Source organism: Culex quinquefasciatus, chromosome 3 (genome assembly GCF_015732765.1).
Source record: "Culex quinquefasciatus strain JHB chromosome 3, VPISU_Cqui_1.0_pri_paternal, whole genome shotgun sequence".
Taxonomy (NCBI): Eukaryota; Metazoa; Arthropoda; class Insecta; order Diptera; family Culicidae; genus Culex; species Culex quinquefasciatus.
The window spans coordinates 66,332,765-66,354,918 of record NC_051863.1 but is presented as its reverse complement, the minus strand read 5'-3'; the positions used below and the strand labels follow the sequence as shown (position 1 = coordinate 66,354,918).

Genomic DNA, 22,154 nt, shown 5'->3' with positions numbered 1-22,154 from the left:
AATCGTTTATTAATTAACGATACATTCACAAATAACAATAAACTTACATCTTCGGTGTTTTTTCACAGCCGGACGAATCCCACGATGTCCGAGCTGCGCCCGTGCTCCCGCTTGCTCAAGAAGTTTTCAACTTTTGACTGATTGCCAAGCGACAGCACGGGCACCACGTAAACAATAACAAACAATGACACTGACGTGATACAGGGGGCGTACGAGGGACGCGTTCGTCGCAACAGATGTTGCATAGGGCTCCTATTGTTTTACATTTAAAATGGTCTAAAAATAAGTTACCCTAAATCGAATAACTACCAAATAAGTTTAAACTGCCATAATTCTTATACACACATAAATAATACTTTAATGACTAAAGTAATTAATTTTAAATAAAAACTAGATTAAACTTTTTTTTCTTGTTTCAAAAACGACAATCTTCTAGAATTTTGGACACAGACATTTGCTCAGAACATGATTCTGAGTCGATATGTATACGTGAAGGTGGGTCTACGAGGTCAAATTAATAAGTTCATTTTTCGAGTGATTTCATAGCCTTTCCTCAGTAAGGTGAGGAAGGCAAAAAGGAGGTACACGGAGAAACAAGATTTATAATTCTCCTTTAAAGTTGTTAATAGATACAATAAAAATGTTTTCGAGAATAAAACATGCCACCCTGTCAATAATTTGTAATGTTTTGATTTTTTAGAATTTTTAAACGATGAATATCGAAATTCCAGGTATATATTCCTTGTTGTATACATGTTTGCAAATGTTTGGTGAAAGTTTGAAGCAATTTGGTTGATGTTTAGGAAAACTGGGTGGTCCATAAACTACGCAGTTTTCAAAAATTGAGTATTTTGCTTGTATAACGCAATTTTTCCGTTATGAACCTAACAATATGGGTATAAGAAATTCATGATTTTCAAGCACCAACTCAAAACTGGTCTTTGGAAATGCTTTGGTGGAAGAAGGAGATAAGAAAGTTTCTATTTGATTTTGACAATGCGTCTTTCATTCCTAAATCCATCAATACTTTCTTTGCAGTCATCAAAATTCAAACAAAACAACCTCATTTTCTGATAAAAATTATAGTTTATTCACAATTTCAACACAAAGTTATGTCGTTTAGTAGTAAAAACCTTAAAATTACACATTTTTCTTAAACCTAACCTTAAACAAGTTCCATTCCTTTTTCAGGAACACAAAAACTTCGCGATGCCCAATCTTGTTCCTTTTTTTTCCTCCGTTAACTTATCTACACAGTACGACACTCTCGTCAAAAGGCTCACAAGTTTTGAAATCAAGTAGCAAAAAGTATCACAGACATTTTTTTTTTTCGTTTTCTCCAAAATAAACGCGCTTGATCATTTTTTTTTGTTTGTTCTAAGTTGTGTGCTTCCGTGCCGATAAACATCAAACTTCAGTTGTGTTTTGTGTATCGTTTTTGATTTTGAGTGAGGGAGAGATCAATCAAATCACTCTGCAAAATTACCCTCTTGATTACACACTACACAATTCCATTTACTTAATTACACAATCAGAAATCGGGGTTGGCAGAATTTGGGGTGAAGTTGATTCTACAGATTTTCGACGGTTTCTCACTGCAGGTTGAGCACGTTATTTGGCGAAACTAATCTTTAAGATTTGATGGATGCTTTTCTCTATAAACTGTAAACAGACTGAAGAAGATATTTTTTGAAAATATACAAAAAATTTACACAATTTGTGACTGATAAGTAGAGTTGATTAGACTTATTGCAACAAAGGAATGAATTTTTTACCTAAACACAAAATATATAATTTAACTTTTAACCTAGATTTTTTTTCTATTCACTAGCTGTTTGCTGCGGATTCAAATTCCACGTAACTTTCACGTTCTCTCTCCGCCTCACGCCGTGATTGTTATTATTGTTGAACCTTTTACGATTATTGTGATTATGATTAACAACGGTAACAAAGTCATCCTTCTCGGCGCCACCTTCAACCCCCTCTTCTTCACCTTCACCTCCCGCCGTAACAGCAGCCGGATTGACCGCCGACCCTCCCATCATCTGCTCCCTCGTGATGAAACCCGTGTTGGCGTACTTGCCAAAGTTGTACGCCCCTCTTCGATTGTTCTTGAGCGGAGAATCTTCCGCTGACGACGCAGTCGTCCCCGTCCCCGGCTTCCTTTTCGGACTTTGGGTGGCCTTCGCCTTCTGCGCACCCTCGTAGTACCTAATCAGCTCGTGATTGTCGTTTGCCTCCTCGTCAAAGTACGCCGGCCGCGGGAACCGATAGCCAACGCAGTCGTTGTAGTACCGCGTAAAGATCGACTCCTGCGAGCAGTCGACGAGCGCGTGAAACGCGTGCGACAGCAGGTGCGGGAACCTCCCAGTCCAGTAGCACGTAAACCCGTCCGGAATCGTCCCCAGCGCCTGCTGAACGTCACTCGTCAACTCATGATAATGATGCTTCTTGTTCCTCAACGCCCGCATCAAATCCCGCACGCTAAAGCCCTGATAGCCGCGGTACTTCCGCAAATCCGCCGTAATTTCCTGGTCCAAGTGCAAACTCCAATCCTCCCGCACCACCAACCTCGCGTTCCGCTCCAACGCCCTCAACGGCTGCTGCATAATATCGCTCTTCTCCACCCGATCGCTAACGTTCTGCAAGAACCCCAGAATCGTCTCATTATCCCAAAACAGTGGATGATTCCTAACCGCAGCCGCCGGCGGTCGCTTCGACTGATCGTTCGCAATCATCGCCCCGATCAACTCCTCCGCCAGCACGGATACGTGCGTCACCTTCTTATCCTTGTGCAAACCACGCAAGTCAAACTCCCCCGACAGGATGTTGGCTTGGCGTTTCAGGTTGTCGCCGAATGGGTGCTGACCGCGGGTCATCACGTAGTAAAATACGCAACCTAGCGAGAAGATATCTACTGAGGTGGTGGTGCGGTGACCGCGCTGCATCTCCGGGGCGATCCAGCCGTCGGTGCCTGAGGGGGAAGAGGGGGAGAGAGAGGTTTTTAAAGTTAGTTGAAATTTTAATTCTACATCGCTAAGATTCACATGCTGCTAGTTTAGCAAAAAAAATGAGTTGCTCAGATTTAAAATTATATGAGAATGTCCGAAAGAGTATCGAAAAATGAGGCCACTAGCCCAAATTTTATCTCGACCTTGATCAGGGTTCACCGCATTTTTTTTGGGGTTGCCCAACTACAGAGTGGCCACTAGGGTTACAATTAAAAAATCGACACCAGGGATACCTTCTGGCTCGATTCCATCGACAAAAATAAGTAACTGTGCCAATTTTAAGCCAAATCGGTTAAGGCTAATACAGATCGTTAAAGTGTGTAAAAAAATCTTTTTATACAAAAACGTCTTCTTTAAATCTGCGACAAAGTTGTTTGTCATAAATTTTAACATAAGAATCTCACACTTGACAATCCGATACATTTAACGACACCTCTTGGTGGAATTTTTAAAGTTTCGCTTTTCCCCAATTTTGTGATTTTATTCATAAAACTTCAACGAAGCGACCCTTAAACCTTCACCGATTTGGCTAAAAAATTGATACAATTACTCATTTTTACCTAAAGAATCAAGCCAGGGGTATCGTTTAAGATTTTCCAAAATTTTCAATTTTTCTTGTCACCTTAGTGGCCACTCAATTCCCATTTTCGAGTTCCCGGCTTTTCCAGAACCTCAAATTACAGATAGGCGAACGTAGGGCAATAAGCTGCGAAAGGTTAGAAAACACCCATAAAAACGTTACTTAATCCACCCTTAGGTGGTTGGTGCCTTCCTCACATTTAGAGAGTAATGCTATCCAAAATAGATACAAAAGGACGGACCTTTCAGTGTTCTATCAACTTGATTCATACCATCAGATTGGGTAGTAAGATCATCATAATTCAGGGCTCTTATGTGCTTATAACTTTTGATAGGGTTGTCAGATCTTCAATGTCTTGAACGCGTTGGAAAGGTCTTTTGATTACCTATCCAACGATAGGTTGCCTGAGAGATCCGGACAACGTTTTTATCAAAATATCTGAGATCCGGCGTCCAAAAAGTGCATAAATAACACTTAAGTGCTTATAACTTTTGATAGGGTTGTCAGATCTTAGATGTTTTTGACGCGTTGGAAAGGTCTCTTTATTACCTTTCTAAAAATGTATAGCATGGCGGGTTTTCTTACAAAAACCACCCTTTTTACAATCTTCCGGACTTTTGTCAAAATCGTTTTTTAGCATAACTTTTGAAGTACTTAACTAAACTTTATAATTTTCAATAGCGACTTATGGGACCCCAAGACGTATCGAATGAGACCAAAACGGTCCAAATCGGTTCAGCCAGCGCCGAGATAATCGAGTGCATATTTTTTGGTGCACAGACCCACATCCCTACACACACACACACACACACACACACACACACACACACACACACACACACACACACACACACACACACACACACACACACACACAGACATTTGCTCAGAATTTGATTCTGAGTCGATATGTATACGTGAAGGTGGGTCTAGGAGGTCAAATTAAGAAGTTCGTTTTTCGAGTGATTTTATAGCCTTTCCTCAGTAAAGTGAGGAAGGCAAAAACGTAGAAATTTAGACGGATTATTTTACAATATTATTTTAGGTCTTGACATGTATGCTAAACAAAAATGATTTTTTTTATTGTTACAGAAACTTCACACTTTCGTGCATTCGTAATTTTTTGAAAAAAAAAATGTTTTTCATCACTTTCTACAAACTTTCTACAGTTCTGTGGGACAAGACGAGCAATCCTTTGGGGCAAGTGGAACAACGCATGAAAAAAACGTTTATTTGCTACCAATTAAAGAATAAACATTTTAAACCTAAGATTGTAATGTAACTATTATTTTATTTTAAACAAGCCTAACCCGACAAACTTCGTCTTGACATATAGCTTGTTTGCTTATTCAGCCTCCTGTGATCAAAATTTGAGTTAACGTAAATTTTCCCATACAATCTGTAGATGCTCCGGAATCGGTCCCAGAGTGGCTTAAGTGGCAATTTTTTAGCATATAAACCTTCCTTGGGCTTACACGAACCTAATGCAACAAAGAGCACCTCGATCCGACGCTCCGTATTGAACTGATTCGCGTTCGAACAAAACCATCGAAATTTTTTATATATATAGAGAAGATGAATTCATAATTTTGACCAATAATTTAAAAAAAAAAAAATACAATAAGTTGTTTGATAAATAAATGGTAAATTTTCAAAGTACAGTGGACTCTCTCGTTGTCGATATTGAAGGGACCGTCGAGAGAGGGAGTTATCATATTATAGAACGGAAAATCAAAGCAATCTTCTTGAAGGGACTGAAAATTTTATTGACAGCTGGAGCAATATTGATATCGAGAAGATCGACAGCCAGAGAGTCCACTATTTCATCATATTTTGTGTAGTAAAACTTTGTTTATTATTGTTATCAGTTTTTACACATTTATATGCACCGTCATCTGGGGCGAATTGGGATAGCTGTTTTAGCAATTTTGCAGCCTAATAATTTGATATTTCGTCGCTAACATTTCAAAAAGCGTCATAAACATAGGCTTTGCGTGAGACATAGCGCTTATTGAAATGTTAGCGACGATTTGAGTGGTGGTAGACCAGATTCAGAGCAACGAAATGTGTACAACCGTTTCCAAATTTGAAGCGATTCTCTGAGATTTCGGTCATTCGTTTTGCCTTCCTCACCTTATTGACGAAAGGCTATAAAATCACTCGACAAACGAAATTTTTAATTTGATCTCTTAGACCCACTTTCATGTATACATATCGACTCAGAATCAAATTTTGAGCAAATGTATGTGTGTGTGCTGGGATGTTGATAAAAAAAATTGCACTGGATTATCTCGGCACTGGCTGAACCGATTTGGATCGTTTTGGTCTCACTGAAAGATCCGCCCTTTTGTATCTATTTTGGATAGCATTAGAGCTCTAAATGTGAAGAAGGCACCAACCACCTAAGGGTGGATTAAGTCACGTTATTTTTTTTGGTGCCCTGAGTATACCCAAAGAAGCCATTTTGCATCATTAGTTTGTCCATATAATTGTCCATACAAATTTGGCAGCTATCCATACAAAAAATATATACATATGAAAGTTCAAAAATCTGTATCTTTAGAAGGAATTTTTTGGTCGATTTGTTGTCTTCGGCAAAGTTGTAGATATGGATTAGGACTAGACTGAAAAAAAATGATACACGGTAAAAAAATTGGTGATTTTTAATATCACTTTTTGTCACTAAAACATGATTTGCAAAAAACACTATTTTTAATTTTTTTTATTTTCTGATATGTTATGTTTTAGGGGACATCAAATCAAAGGCCAACTTTTCAGAAATTTTCAGACTGTGCAAAAAATCTTTGACCGAGTTATGAATTTTTGAATCAATACTGATTTTTTTTTCAAGTCGAAAGATTGGTCGCAAAATTTTTTTAACTTCACTTTTTGATGTAAAATCTAATTTGCATTTGTTAAAGTGCACCGTTTTCAAGTTATAGCCATTTTCAGGTAACTTTTTTGAAAATAGTCGCAGTCATTCATTTTTTTTTAAATTAGTGCACATGTTTTCCGACTCTTGAAAACAATATTTTTGAAAAGCTGAGAAAATTCTTTATATTTTGATTTCTTGAACTTTGTTGATACGACCTTTAGTTGCTGAGATATTGCCATGCAAAGATTTAAAAACAGGAAAATTGATATCACCATTTTCTATTGTCGATATCTCAGCAGCTAATGGTCCTATTTCAATGTTAAAATATGGAACATTTGAACAAATTTTCTGATCTCTTCGAAAAAAATAATTAAAAAAATTGAATCAAGACAAATATTACAAAAGGGCGTAATATTGATTGTGGGCAAACATGGGCACTAATTAATAAAATAAAGAATGCGACTATTTTCAAAAAAGTTACCTAAAAATGGCTTTAACAAAATTTCACTAAAGTACTATTGGATTGCAAATTCGATTTTACATTAGGCATTTGAAGTCCCCTAAACCATAACAGAAAATAAAAAAAATACAAATAGTGTTTTTTTGCAAATCGAGTTTTAGTGATAATCACCAATTTTTTTTTACCTTGTATCATATTTTTTCAGTTTAGTCCTTATCCATATTTACAACTTTGCCGAAGACACCAAATCGATCAAAAAATTCCTTCAAAAGATACAGATTTTCGAATTTTCATAAATCATGTTTGTATGGACAGCTGCCAAATTTGTATGGGAGAGTATATGGACAAACTAATGATGCAAAATGGCTTCTTTGGGCATACCAAAGATATCAAACAAGTTTCATCCGGATAAAAAATACAAAAAATAAAATTAATGAATAAAGACCGATTTCGTAGAGAATTGCTCAAATAGACTTTTCATTCATAAATAGATTAAAATATTGAAACATACCTTAAATTTAAAGTTAGTTTAAATATTTTGTTTTGTTTTAAGTACTCAAATAAAATTAAATCCAATTGATTTGCACATAGTACAAAATATTACAAAATAATTCAAACGTTATAAAATATGTTTAAACAAGTATGCAAACAAGTATCACAAATCCTCGTTTTTTATGCTGACTTGAGTGGCCACCCTGCAACTATCGGAAACGGAATCGACGTAACACCTTATAATGTGGCCCTCTTAAACCTTGCGGTTTCGTCAACGGATCCACAGGCGTGTATCGTTCTTTTTGCGACAAGACTCCGCCTCCCGGGTCTCCTAAGTGTGAAGGTATGGGCACGGGGAGAGGGCACCGAATACCTATATTTTACACTTAGAATTTTTTTGCGTCCGCCTCGGGATTCGAACCGGCGACCTCTGGATTGTGAGTCCAGTGCGCGGTCCGATTGATCCACAAAGGCAGACAACATTCGGCAACTATCATTCGGCAATAACTCGAAAACTGTGCCCCTAATTTTTATCCAACGTTTGCCTAGCTAGGCACAACTCACCCGTCACTCCGGACCGCCTCGAAAAGCTCGCCTTCCCATAATTCAGCTTCTTGCACAGCCCAAAGTCCGAAATCATCGCCCGCACGCGTTTCTTGTTGTCCGGCAACGAGAGCAGTATATTCTGCGGCTTGATATCCCGATGCACGATATCGATCGAGTGCAGATGCATCAGCCCGGAGGTCGCCTGGTAGAGGATTTCCTGGACGGAGATTTGCTTCTGGAACGTGTCGGCGTATTTTGGATCAACGTAGTCTTGGAGGGTGGCGGCGCACAACTCTACAGCGATGTACCAGAATTGACGATCTTGTTCGGTGCAGAAATAGCGGACCACATTTTCGTGGGAATGCTTGTCGCTTTCACGGAGGAGGGTGACTTCCCGATCGGCTAGGGTGAAGCAACCGGGGAGGATTCGCTTGACGGCCACGTCACGCTTCTCGAAGGTTCCTCGGAATACGAAGGTGCCTTCGCAACCTTTTCCCAGGACGTGACTGGTGTTGAAGTGAATCTTGCCAACGCGAATTTCTCCGTCGCCAAAGTCGATGGCCTCGACGCAGTTGCTTCCGGTGCTGCGGTTCGAGTTGGTTTGCGATCCGTTCTGGCTTTGCTCTTGGAGGGCCTTCATCTGCATGTGGAAGTACCAAAAGCCGAAGACGACCACTCCGAATAGCGCCACGAACATCATCGTGGGGAGTTTGTTTGGTTGCGCGTCTAGCCACAGCTTCACGTCCATGTACAGCTTGGTGAAGAGCGTCCGCAAGCTGACGTCCTCTTTGAGTGCCGTTGTAGAGGACGATGTTCCATTCAGCTGGTCCGTTTGAACGCCAATCGTTTTGGTGGTCTTTCCATCCTTCTGAAGACCGCCGTTCAACTCCAACCGCAGTGTTGATAGTCCACCGTCCTTGTAGAACCTCCCGGGAGATCCCGGCGAAATGTCCAACTTGAGGCTCTCGTCCGTTTTGGGTGGTTGGTAGTGGCCGAGGATGATGATGTTGTCATTTTGAACTCGCGCGGATTCGGCGGCGATCAACTCGTGACCGGGCTGCAACTCCGGGTCGTCACGTCGGTTGGGACCCCCTAGAAGATTCACCGTCGGTTCCGACGGTAAGGTCGCCGTATTTTTGTCCACCAGCGATGGAATCGCATAAATGTTGTTGGAGCTTTCCCCCACGTAGACTGTTGGACTGTAACGATAGAGATTCAAATTAGATTCTTCAAAAAACATCAACCCCTTCAAAGTTCAACTCACAACAGCTTCAAGTTGTCAAAGTTGTTCCCGTCCTGGGCCCGTTCGTTGATCTCCTGCAGCACCTCGTCCGACACCGTCTGGAAGGGGACGCTCAGCAGGCCCTCGGACCCGAGCAGGAACACCGCCACGACCGGACTCGCGACGTCCTTTTGCCACAGCGGGATGCCCTTTTTCTGCTCGAACGTCGCCGTCAGGCCGGACGAGCTGCTGGTCAGGTGGAGGAATTCTGGAAAGTGAAAAATGGTGTGGGTTATTAATTGACTTGGATCGATGATACACAAAACAGGTGGGATTGATTTGTTGTAAAAGTAGTGCCTAGTAGGTTGGAAACGGAAATCGATACGGCGATAATTGTGGGAAAGCAAGCAGTTGGGGCGACAATTGAACGGAAGAAATGGGTGTTTCTTGGAGAACTTTCTTGGAAGGACATTGTGAGAATCAATTGAACGATGTGAAGAAAACTGCTAAACATTGTTATCGTCTTGGTAGGTTCCAGTTTATAATATTTAGATTTGCTAAAGAAACAATATCAAACTGTGTCTTTAACCCTCTACAACCCAACCCCGCCTCTAGACGGGCTTCGATCTCAAAAATCAATTTTTAATAAATTTTTTTGATCTTTAAAAAGCATTGGGAACAAGAACTCTTCAAATTTTAGAAAATATCAAGGTTGGAAGTTTGACTTGCTTTATGTAATTTTTTTAGGGGTCAACTTTGGCTGTGTTTTTTACTAACATTTTTATATTTGATGTGAAAAGAAGTATGCAGTAATTTTTGTAGTGTCCCAGACAATGCGTCTACGCATTTTTTGTACAGTTAAAATGATAATGGTGCCATTATATAGCAAAAAATTTGAAAAGTAAGCAAAAAATTTAAAAAGTTACTTTAAAAACATGAAAAAATTAGACATGCAAAATTTAATGATAGGAGGTGGTGGAATAGACCAAATACTACCAAAAACAAACATAAACTAAACAAGATAAAAGCAAATTTAAATACTGAATAAATCTCGCGTGAGTTTTCAAAAAGCCGTAAGAGCCACCGTGACCTCCGGCACAAATTTTCCTTTTTCTTCAAATTAAAACAACATTTCATTTGTTTAGGGCGATTGAAGCACGTGTAGATGAACAATCTCATGCATTTTTGAAATTGGTTTTTCGTAAGTAGGTCGAACACCGATGCAAAAAGGGCTTTGTTTACCAATGGCTCTTACGTCTTTTTGAAAACTAATCCGAGAAATGTACAGTTGTGTGTTTATTCATCAGTATAATTTATTCAATTATTTATTTAAGTCCAAATATTCCTTTGCTAGCTAACATGAATTGAAAATCTAAACTTTAACTTAAAATCTACGAAACTTCACACCTATGGCGGTATGGCGATTGTCCACGCTCCTAACAAAAAAGTTTTTTTTTTTTGTATGGACAATTGTCCACAAGGGGAAGGGGTTGAGATTTCCAAAAAAGTATCCACGTGGTTTGTGGATGGTCCCTTAACGAAAATGGTTGTTATATCATTTGGAAAAATGTTACTTTTGAAAGGGTTATCAAATCTTCAATCTTTTAGGGTCAACGTCTTATGATAGGTCGCTTGATGAATCCGCTTATCTTTTTTATCAAAATATCTGGTTTCGTTGGAAAGGTCTTTCAAATACCTTTCTAAAAATGTGAAGCATGACGGTTTTTTTTTATAAAAACCACCCATTTTACGATCTTTCAGACATTTTTCAAAATGTTTTTTTTACCGTAACTTTTGAAGTATTTAACTAAACTTCATAATTTTCAATAGGGACTTCGAATCAAATGAGACCAAAACGGTCCAAATCGATTCAGCCAGTGCACAGTGGGAAAAAAGGGGCCCAACATATTACCGCAACATGATTTCGCGCAAATCATCGATTGCTATACACCAAAAGCTTCGTTTTTGCACCAGGAACAATAATCCGATGAAAAATTGCACTGCACGGACCGGTGGCCGGAGCAGTGCTGAAAATGTCAAGGGTCATGTGTGTGTATGTGTGTGTGGTCCAATCCAATACCCGCTAACCGGTAGCGAAATTATGGGAAAGTATAATTTGTATCAGACTGTGTATATGCCGAATGCTGATACAGCTTATCTCAGTCCCGGGTATTAGGTGGTGACAGCCCTCGCGCTGCTTCCAACGACCCATTTCAGAATGACAGAGCTCCTTGCGGTCCAATTCCGAGGTCGCTGGGCATTGTTCGGCCCCGCCTAAACATAGAAGCAAGCATCTGAAGGAAACTCGATCTATATTTAGACTTCCAATCCCTTCAGGCAAATCAGGGATCAGCGCGTATTTAATATGAGAAGATAACATGTTTCAACACTTCGGACCAATTTACTGCTAAAGTGTAAACCTTCTGATGGCCGACTGCTTAGCGACCCAGACTACCAATCCAAAGGTGTGAGTTCGAATCCCACCTGATTCATTTTAGTTTTTATTCATAATCAAATTCCTGATTCCAAGTTTCAAAGATACCGACCGGGATTTGATCCCTGAACCTTCTGATTGGGAGACAGAAGCCGTAACCATTAAGCCACGGAGCCGGTTGAATGGGACGTGGTTCTCTGTATGGCTTTTTGCGAGATGAGAGCAGAGGACAACAATCATCTCAACGTTTCCACTTTACCCGGGCTAACGACCGGCAGTTCCAGTTCACGATGATTTCGCTTCATATGTTAAAAACCACTTATGATTTTGGCACATACTCCGTTTGTCAGCGTTTCCTGTCATTACTGGCGGGAAAAATCTACGTGGAATCAGCTGTACAGACCTCATGTGTGACAGGAATGCAGGTTGAGCGACTCCCACGGGCTGCTGAAAATGTCAAGGGTCATGACTCGAAAATCGGCGACGCTGACACGAATTTTTGAGATCCATTCACTGAATCGCAAAACCGTGACATAAACAAACCCGGCGCAGTCGTGAGTGCCCTAGCTCATTGAGCAGCTGCAATGCGAGGCAGTAGTCAACCAGCGCTCATTCGACGTTGCACGCACACACATAAAGAAACAAGTTTTTACTCAAAAAGTTCGTATTTATGCGTGGAAATGTAATTTTGAACATAAGTTATGGTTGTTTTAAGTGTTTTGTACAGTCTACAACCATTCAATTGTTTGAAAATAGTCAAAATAGTGTTTAAAGAGGATTTTACGAGTCAGTCATATGATACGAAATGAGTGAGTGTAGCTCATTTTTTCACGTCTTTCATTCTCCAGCAGCCGACCGGCACAAGTCAGGCGGCAGTGGTTGAATAGACATAGTAGGCTTGCAGTCACATGCTAGCAGTGAACAGACATTTTGGTTTGCTTCATGTGTACGCTGGGTTGGAAACTTTTTGCCGGCCTGGGCCGGAGTACAGGCCACCGGAAGATCCGGATTTTTGGAAAAAGTGTCAGATTATTCCAATTGTGAACTGATAAGCTTTCTTCTACCATGAATAATCATGCAACGCAACCCTAGAATAATACTAAATTCCATAGGACACATCGGAACCGGTTCCACTGATCTCCGGTGGCCACATCCGGAACTGCATTTGGAAACAGCGTAAACTAGTCATGCGACGTATCAAACTTCTTGATTTTGGATGGAGAGTATCCTTAAAATGTATGTTTGCCTCCGGTGACCGGTTCCCAGGTTCTCCGGTGGCCTCATCCGAAGATCATATTTGGCAAATTCCTGAAACCACTCTTGCGACATATCAAACTTCATGTTTTTAAGAGAGGAGTGTTTAACTCATGTCCCCATCCAAAATCAAGAAGTTTGATACGTCGCATGACTGGTTAACACTGTTTCCTAATGCGGTTCCGGATGTGGCCACCGGAGATCGGTGAAACCGGTTCCGATGGGTCCTATGGAATTTATTATTATTCTAGGGTTGCGTTGCATGATTATTCATGGTAGAAGAAAGCTTATCAGTTCACAATTGGAATAATCTGACACTTTTTCCAAAAATCCGGATCTTCCGGTGGCCTGTACTCCGGCCACCAGTCCGTGCAGTGCAATTTTTCATCGGATTATTGTTCCTGATGCAAAAACGAAGCTTTCGGTGTATAGCAATCGATGATTTGCGCGAAATCATGTTGCGGTATTTTTTGGGCCCCTTTTTTCCCTCTGTGCAGTGGTGAGATAATTGAGTGAGAAAGTGATTTCTTGACTCACAATCCAAAGGTCATCAGTTCCAATCCCGGGGTAGATGGAAGCTAAGGTGTAAAAAGAGGTTTGCAATTGCCTCAACAATCAAGCCTTCGGACACTTAGTTTCGATTAGGAATCTCGCAATCGAGAACGCCAAGGTAGTGCTTTAAAGCGAATAATTTGATTTTTTCATTCGGCCAATATTTTTAAAGGTTTTTTTACCGTGACCAAATTGGATTAAAATTGAATTGATATCATTTTTCAAGGAGGGTTTTGCATGAAGAATTTGTTTAATAGTATTATTAAAGAAATTTCAATTTAAAGATACAAAATTATAAAGCTAAAGAGCTACCAAGGGCGAGGGAGGGTTAGTATGAAAAACGTGTTTCGTTTAATTTAATCCACTTTTTGCACCGTGAAAATTCTTTTAACCTAAGTTATTTATTAGGCTGCAACGATTCGTATTTGCATATCTAAGGTGCCCAAAGAATGCTAATGTTTCAAAAACTCGCAACAAAGCAGGAGTAGTTGGAGTAGGTATATTCAATGATTATCAATTTATTCATAAGCTATCAGTAAGAGTTTTTTTTTTTTTTTTTTGAAAAAGTTAATTGCCATGAAAAACATAATTTCTGCATGATTGTTTTTTCCTTTCAACTTTATCTGTCAAAATTAATCTTAAACCTATTCTCTCGTAATTGTCACAGAGAAAAATTTAAAAGCAATCGTTGGTTTATAGTTGTGGAGCATGGATTTTACTCACTGTCCAAACACATTGATTAAAAAAATTGTATAATAATAAATACTAAAGATCATTTTTTGGTTTGGTACGATTTAAAAGCCAGCATAAAAATTTATATATTTTATAAAAGTTGTTTGATTTTAAACAAGCGTTCAAGCCATTAATTGATCCACACATTAATTTTTACCATTAATGTTTTTGCTCTATACAGTTTTGTTGCAAAATATTAATCAAAATCAGGATCACAATGTTTTTTGATAAATTCAAAATTTACCGGGATTTTCCAGGAAATTTGTGGAAAATTTCTTGTTCCCGGGATTTTTGTAACCTTGTGAAAGTTTGTAGAATACAACATTTTTTGCAGTTCCGGAAAACATCTCTTGAATTGGAATTTTCAGTGAAACGTTTGTTTTCCCACTTCAATGTTATTTTCTGTCAATATAGGTGTGAAACTCCAAAACAGTAAAGAAAATTAATACTTTTCGATACAAGTTGAACTTTTCAGCACTCAAATGGATGCTGAAAAAAAACTTTCTAGACCCGTTTTTTTTGGCGACGAAAATGACAGGAAAAAAATAGTTTCATATCGAAAAAGCAAAAAAATATTAATCAGAACCATTTTGATTAAATGTAAAATTTCCCTGGATTTCTCTAGAATTTCGTAAAAAAAAGTTCGGCATTAATTATAAGATTCATCAAACTTCATCATATTTTAGGGAAAATTTTGTGACTTATCGAAGAACTTTTTAAGGAAATAAGACAATGTTCAAACACATCTCCACGATTGCTATACAAAAATAAAGTAATGTAAAGTATTAAGGAAAAAGCTTTTGAAATTAAAATGAAATATCGCTATTTTCTGTTCCAGTCCACAATAAAGTTAAATTTACATCGTGCATGACTCAATCATTACAATTTATCTAGATTCAAACAAAGCCATCAGCACAGTTGCACGAGCGCGACACTTGCTTAAACAGTTGATATTGAAATCATAAATAACATTGGTTTATAAACAATAGTTTGCACAAGTATCACGGTTGTTAGCAAACCTTCAACAAACATTCATGGATTTGTTCTACTTTTAGCACGATAGTTGCCATCGTAAGACCCTTATCGTGTTAGGAAAGTCCACCCAGCCAATAAACTTAATAAAAGTTGATAATACGTTTCAATGTTCAAAACGGTTATTTAATTTTACTTTCTTCCCAAAACACAGACGAACTCGTTGATTACATGTTTGTGCTGATAAAAATTGTATGATTCAACACGCGTGGCGGCGTCGCATCTTATCAATTGCGTGACGGGAATTCCCTCTCACTTCTCAACTCACCATAATCCTTGGTCAACTCCGGTGCCATCGTGTGCGACGTATAATCAAAGAACGTCACATTCCACGGCTTCGAGTTCCTCCCGGTGGCCTGACTGTCGTACATCATCACCGTGTACTGCGTCCGCCCCAGGTAGACCGCCCTCGACGTTGCCCACCCAATCGATTCCGCCTTGTCCCCGTCCAGGGGCGCCCCAAATCCGAGCACCTTCTCCCTCCGGCCCGTCTTCGGATCGATCAGGAACCAGTCGTCGCTCTTCTTTCCCGAGTACAGTATTCCATCGCTGGATCGGCACGGTGCGCTGGCCACCAGCTGCGGAATCGTGTAGGGGAGCTTCTTGAGGCCACCCTCCGGGTTGCGGATCGTGTACAGGGAGCCATCCCGCGGATCCGGCAGATAGTGCGGGTTCATCTCCGACAGCGACGGAACGCGGATCGCAGGTTCGTCCGCGATGGACCAGCGCGTTTCGCCCGTCATCGGGTCGATCGCGGTCAGGCCACCGCCCAGGGTGGAGAACACCAGCAGCGTTTCCTCGGCCGGGACAACGGCGGTGCAGTCCTGCAAGGGTTGGATGGGAGAAAAAAAAGAGGAATCAGATTATATGTACATTTTAAATTATTTTTAGCATTTTTAGAAACTCTCTAAGTAATAGATGGTTGTAATTTGCGTTGATAAACGTAACATTAGTTTGTTTGCTGAACCCGTTCCATGACGAAACAAACAACACACAACTGAATGCAATAGTTGGTATTGAGCACTAATTCAAAACACGCTTTAACGATAACCATCTAATGCCCAGATTTTTCCCCCTGTGTCCAAGAAGTCGTTAATTGTTTTACACATCAAAATGTGTCAATGTAAAATCTGGGACAAAACTAAAATTAATGCACACTTATCTTTACATAAAAAGTAGAAAATATCTGACTAAACACAACAGGTTTACCCCAAAAATAATTTTATTTTATTTTTTTTTTTAATTAAGAGGAAATTGGATTTTATGAAAAATTATGTTTTATTTTTTTTTATGTAAGAAATTACAGATTAGATCAAATCGAGTTCTGTTAAATTCTAGAATCACTCAAAATTCACTTAAATTCAATAAGGCTCAGGAAAAAAATATATAATTTAACCCAAAAATTACGAAATTCTCGTCAAAGTGTCCTGATGCAAACAATGATCGAGCTCGAGCTGTCACAGCCCTGCGAAATATATTGGCTGACATATCGGGCGGTAAGTCAAAAAAAACAGCTATCGTATCGAGTTGCTCCGATTTGGATGAAAAAACTTTCAGCGTTTTTTGTGTAGACATGAGAGGGGCCATCCACAAACCACGTGGACACTTTTTTGGAAATTTCAAACTTTGAACTTTGAAAATGTCTAATAAAAACGAGAAGCGACAGCAAATAAAATAATACCAATCAATGTAAAATATTAAATAGGTTATGAATTTCTTGTTTTATATTAACCATATTTTACAAATTATCTTTAACGGTACACATCAACCATAGCTTTTGCACCCAGAATTCTGTTACAGACATTTTAGTATCTTCAAAACTACGGGAATTATCGAAATATTTTTTTATTCATCCCCTAAATTACTGTCTTCGTAGTTATTTACAACAAAGTTTGACTATTTTTACAATCAGATTCTTGCAGGATTGGGTCCGTAAGTTTAACAATTTTGGAATAAGAAGACAACAACTTCCTTGGTTGCTGTGCACCCTTAAGTTACTACCGCCAACTGGGGAAAATCCGTTCTAAAGTCTGAATAGGTACAGGAGATTTTAGAAAAATTAATTTGGAAATACTAATTGTTTTGTTCTGTTGCTGTTTTAACTGAAATCATTCAAAACATTATGAAAAAAAAGTGGTTTCAACAGCTGGGTGACCAATTCAATTTCAATTACTGTTGAAAATTTATGGTTAAGTAAAACATTTGCTGTGCAATACAGAGCTTTCCAACTTAAAAATGTGATATCTCAAGAAATATTCATTTTACCCTGAGGTTTTGATTGAATTTAATGTAAAAAACTCTCAGCAATCGAATGCAATTGTCAGTTTTCCCGTAAGTGCTCGTCCAAAGGGTTAAAAATGCATTTTAAAACTTAAAGCGCAAAATTTTCATATCTGGCAACACTGTACGTAAATTTTGAGTACGCCATTCGATTCTACGTCAAAAAATCTTCAAATATGCATACCCAAAAGTTCACTTTTTGTACACTTTTCTCTTAGCAAAATGCATTTCAAAAATGAGTTTTTTCAAAAATCACAAAAAAAGAGGAGGGTGCCAAGGGCGCGGGGGTGGACCAAATGTCACCAAACTTGGGATTCTTTGTTTTTGGGGCAAAAACAACCCCCATGCCAAATATGAGCAGATTTGGTGAAGGTCGGTGTTGGATGCGTGGTCACTTGGGAAGGAATGACCCAGCTGTCTTAATTCATCACCTATGTCTATGTCATAATTAGCCCCAGATTTATAATCATAAATATACGTAAATATACTACTCAGTCTTTTAAAAATATATAACATTAAAAGAAAATATTTAAAGCGCTAGGCATTGTACGGATCTGTAAGCTAAAGTTTTAACAATTTTCCTGAATATCCAAGTTAATGCTGATATATGCCGAATACAAATTTCAATGCTTTTAAATTTGTATCGATTACTTTGTATTCAACTGTTCATTTATGTCTACTAAATCTGAATTTCCAGACTCAAATTTGATTTTTTTCCAATTTTGGGAATTCCCGGCTTTGGAAAAAATCTGAAAATTTTGTCACGAAACAATGCGAATTTGTTTGTTTGTTTGTCATAGTCTAATACCTCCTTTACTAGGGTGGCTCAAGCAAGTATTAGACTATGACGAACAAACAAACTCACACTTTTCGTGTTAGACAGTTTACCAAACTCGCAAACTTGTTTTAAATTTGTATGGAAAACCTTCATTTTTACATTTTTATTTTTACTATTTTTTTTAAATCAACACAATATAATAGTATTTTTACAGAAGCACCGTATATTTGGCCTCCAATAAAACGTTTCCGCTCAATTTTTTTTTCAGATTTCTAGCTTTTTTTGTAATTACCCCAAAATCAAAGCTGGAAGAACCAAGACGACCGATTTTTTTTCTTTGTACAATTTGTCACGATAATTCAGCAAAATATTGCCCCCAATACTGATTTGAGCATTAAAAAGCTATTTATTATCCAACAGGTTCCCAAGGGACCATCCATAAACCACGTGGACACTTTTTTGGGACTCTGTAACCCTCCCTCGTGGACAATTGTCCATACAAAAATAAACTTTTTTGTATGGATCGTGGACAATCGCCATACCCCCTCTAAAGTGTCCACGTGATTTATGGATGGTCCCCAACATATTTTTTCAATCCTTTGCCACGGCGTGTTTTCTTGAACAAACTTTTCAAGAAAAAATTGTCATTGCTACTTTCAAATACGTCTTTTATAGAAAATTTTCAGGATGCTGAAAACACCGTCACAAACTTTTGTTTTTGTTTAAACAAAAATTAAATATTATTTAAACAAAAAAAAATCGAACAGAGATTCCCTTTCCAAACTATTTGAACAAACATCAATGCATATAAAAAAACTTTTTTTTTAAGATGAGTTCAAAAGAAATACTTTTCATGAGTATGAAATGATTGTTTTAGTTTTTTTGTATGAAACGATGTGAAAATTACAAATATTTTAGAAGTCTTATAAATTTTATAAGACTTCTAAAATATTTCTAATTTCCACATCGTTTCATACAAAAAAACTAAAACAATCATTTCATACTCATGAAAAGTATTTCTCCTAAAGCTTGCAACAGCAGTTTGCAGTTCAATTTCGAGTATTAAACATGTTTTGTATCCATGCAACTGGTTAATTTTTGGTCAAGGAAATATGATATTTATTCAAAATTATTTCCTTTCAATATTATTTCCTGCAAAAATTTCCGTTGTATCAGCTAATTTCAAGCTGAATCAGAGCAGACCGGTGTTATTTGTACGCAACAATTATTGTTCTCGTAAAAATCATATTTCAATACGGTTTTATGATTTTAATTTCTGAAAAAATCCCATATGAGCATGAGCATGAGCATGAGAGATCACCCATGGTTGCCCCTCCGTTGCTGAACAGAACCGTAATATCCTTTCAGCACTACTGATTATAGGCTTCGACGATCTAGTGGTGTTTCCCTTATCAACAGCATGTATGAATGCGCCGAAAAGATAAAACACCATGATTGCTAAAACTAGATCAGTTGCGAATAGGTAACAGTCATTGGCCACCAACGGCGCCCGCCATGTCAGTTTGTAGACCTCGATTTTTAGGGACGGGAATGTTAGTTAGCGCAGGTTGCTACTAGGGCAGCTGATTTACTCTGTGCTTACACCCCACAAGCGCCAGAAACCTGAAAATTTGTTAGTAGGATAGGGTGTTTGGTCAGGATTCATCATAGAAGATGATGATGCGACCCAAAATCGTAGTGTTTGTTAAAAGGTATTATATATTTATCTCAAGGCTTTAATTTCTGAAAAAATCCCATATCTTCAAAAATTCGGTTAAAACTTTTTAAAATGTTTAGCGGATTGCAACCAACTACATAGTTGCAGCTTGTCTTATTATGCACATTTTGATGAGTAAATGACTCATGAAACACATAATTTGACAAGTTTCTTGGCCTGTTATTTAAAAGTTTCCAATGAACGATTAAGGATTTTAAAACAAACAAAAAACTTAAAATATACATATCTCGGAAATTACTCGATGAAACATTTCGCTCTTAGAAGCATTGGAATGCTGTGAAAATTTCCTACAAGACACATTTGAAAGTAGCGATGACTATTTTTTCTCCTTAAGGTTGCCCAGAAAACACGCCGTGTTTGCCATATTACACCGTTACATTTTAAAACATTTTTAGATCAATCATATTGTAGAGAACAGTTTGCAGAACAAGTTCTCTTAAATAAGTATCAGTTTGGTTCAATATAATTATAGAAAAGCCCAATTTCGTAAAATAAAATGTGACTTTCTCCAAAATTTCTAGATTTATGACCAGAAATGGCCATTGCTCAAGCTCAACGAGATTATTCCTATGAACAACTGTCGCTCATTTTACTTATGTAAATGTTATTTTAAGCTTTTGAAAAGTGTTGAGTTAAAGCAATCTAACCACCGGCGATAAAACCCAAAACATCCCCTTGCCGGCATAATGCGCAAAACGGAACTCAAACTCTGCAAAAGCATGCCGGCAACCAAACCAGCTCCTCGATGGGAACAAACAAACAAACACGAAAACTGGTTCGACCACAATGCTTGCGCCCGGCCCTGCCCTTGCCTGCCCTCTTGGTTGGTGCTTGAGCAGCTGTTTTAGTGCTTAATATTATTTTTCGCGTTTGGCCAAACTTAGTCAGAGAAGGAGAAACGTGTCAGCAAAACTTATTCAGCAGAACTTTTGCGAAGTTATTTAAATAATAAGCAATAACTATTTTGTTGATTGGTATAGATTCAACCGCTTGAGTTTAAGTTGCGTCGCACTCTTCCGGGTTTAAAGATTAGAATCGAGAGATTAAAAAAAGCCCAACACGTTCAACAATCTTGCCATGACTCAGATAACAGTTCCCAAAACTGCCAAAAATTCAGCTTAACGCCCCCTTTTTCCAGCACATTCGAGGTGGGCACTTGAGCCACGATTTCATCATCCTCTGTGCACCTTTCTCCTCCTCCACCTCCTCCTCCCAAGCCGGTCTGTGGGACTTCCCTCACGCTCCGTTGCCTTATCACACCAGAGCTCCAATTGCCAACGGAGCAATTCTGTTCTGGCTAAAACGCAGTAAAATAAGCCCCTCTCTCTCTCGCTTTACCTCATTTCGCTGCCGTGACGCAGCACCCTCAAGGGCATCCTCCGTTCCGGCGGCCAACTGGACCGCCAACAGCAGCAGCAGCCCGTAAATCCTTCCCCAACTCATCGCGGGAGAAATGTTTTTCTTGCGACTCTTTTCCTACAGTTGATTCTTCATGCAGTTCTAGAAAGGGGGACAAAATGTCAGGAACACTTTTTCCGACGTCCTCACTTGGAACCTGCTAGGTAATATCGGTGCCTTTCACTAGTGGCCAAAGTTGGCTTGCACAGATTTTTCACTCTTCTTCCGAAACACACTCCCCCCTCGGCGGTCATTACACTGGAGTTTACGCGACGACGACGACGGCGGAGTTTTCCACGCAATTTACACCCACCAAAAATAGAAGAATTATCTAGCAGAAACGTTGAATAAACAATGAGATTTCTAGTGGAAAAGCACTTTATGGTGGCACACGAAAACGCAATAATCATCCGATCGAGTGGAGCTTCTGGAACTGACTGAAGGAAGAGGAGTTTTGTGATGGAAAATGTTTTTGTGTTGTGCAAAAACAGCGATGTGTCACGCAACTGTCATTTGACGGCAGGGAATGACGCAGCAAGCAGTGTTGCCTGAGTGGCAGATTAGCAAAATGTACAATAATTGTTATTACACGATTAATTAAAGAGAATTGGGTATTAAAGCCCTATGTGAATTTTTATGTACAACGGTTTATGTACAACGATTAAAAACCATTTCTGATCACTTTTTTTCATTTTAATGCAAAAAAAATATTGACAAGACAACATTTTTTCGATGGATCAACTATGGTCCCCTTGGAACGAGCTGTCAAG

General features: G+C 38.8%; 1 protein-coding gene across 1 annotated transcript; it reads right to left on the bottom strand.

Annotated features, from left to right (window-relative positions):
- Nucleotides 1-1,656: 1,656 nt before the first annotated feature.
- Nucleotides 1,657-21,845, bottom strand: LOC6032532 (serine/threonine-protein kinase/endoribonuclease IRE1). Its single transcript, XM_038262667.1, has 5 exons — nt 21,325-21,845; nt 15,459-16,014; nt 9,229-9,454; nt 7,983-9,163; nt 1,657-2,974 (listed from the first exon to the last, which is right to left on the bottom strand). Exons 1-5 carry the CDS (start codon nt 21,427-21,429, stop codon nt 1,821-1,823), a joined length of 3,222 nt encoding a protein of 1,073 aa, XP_038118595.1. The 5' UTR covers nt 21,430-21,845; the 3' UTR covers nt 1,657-1,820.
- Between the last annotated feature and the right edge of the window lie 309 nt (nt 21,846-22,154).

Coding starts and splice junctions, on each gene's coding strand:
- LOC6032532 (XM_038262667.1), bottom strand. CDS start 21,429: ATGAGTTGGGGAAGGATTTACGGGCTGCTGCTGCTGTTGGCGGTCCAG. Junction 9,455..15,458: donor GGAGTTGACCAAGGATTATG/GTGAGTTGAGAA, acceptor TTCACTTTCCAG/AATTCCTCCACCTGACCAGC. Junction 9,164..9,228: donor TTTGACAACTTGAAGCTGTT/GTGAGTTGAACT, acceptor CTATCGTTACAG/TCCAACAGTCTACGTGGGGG.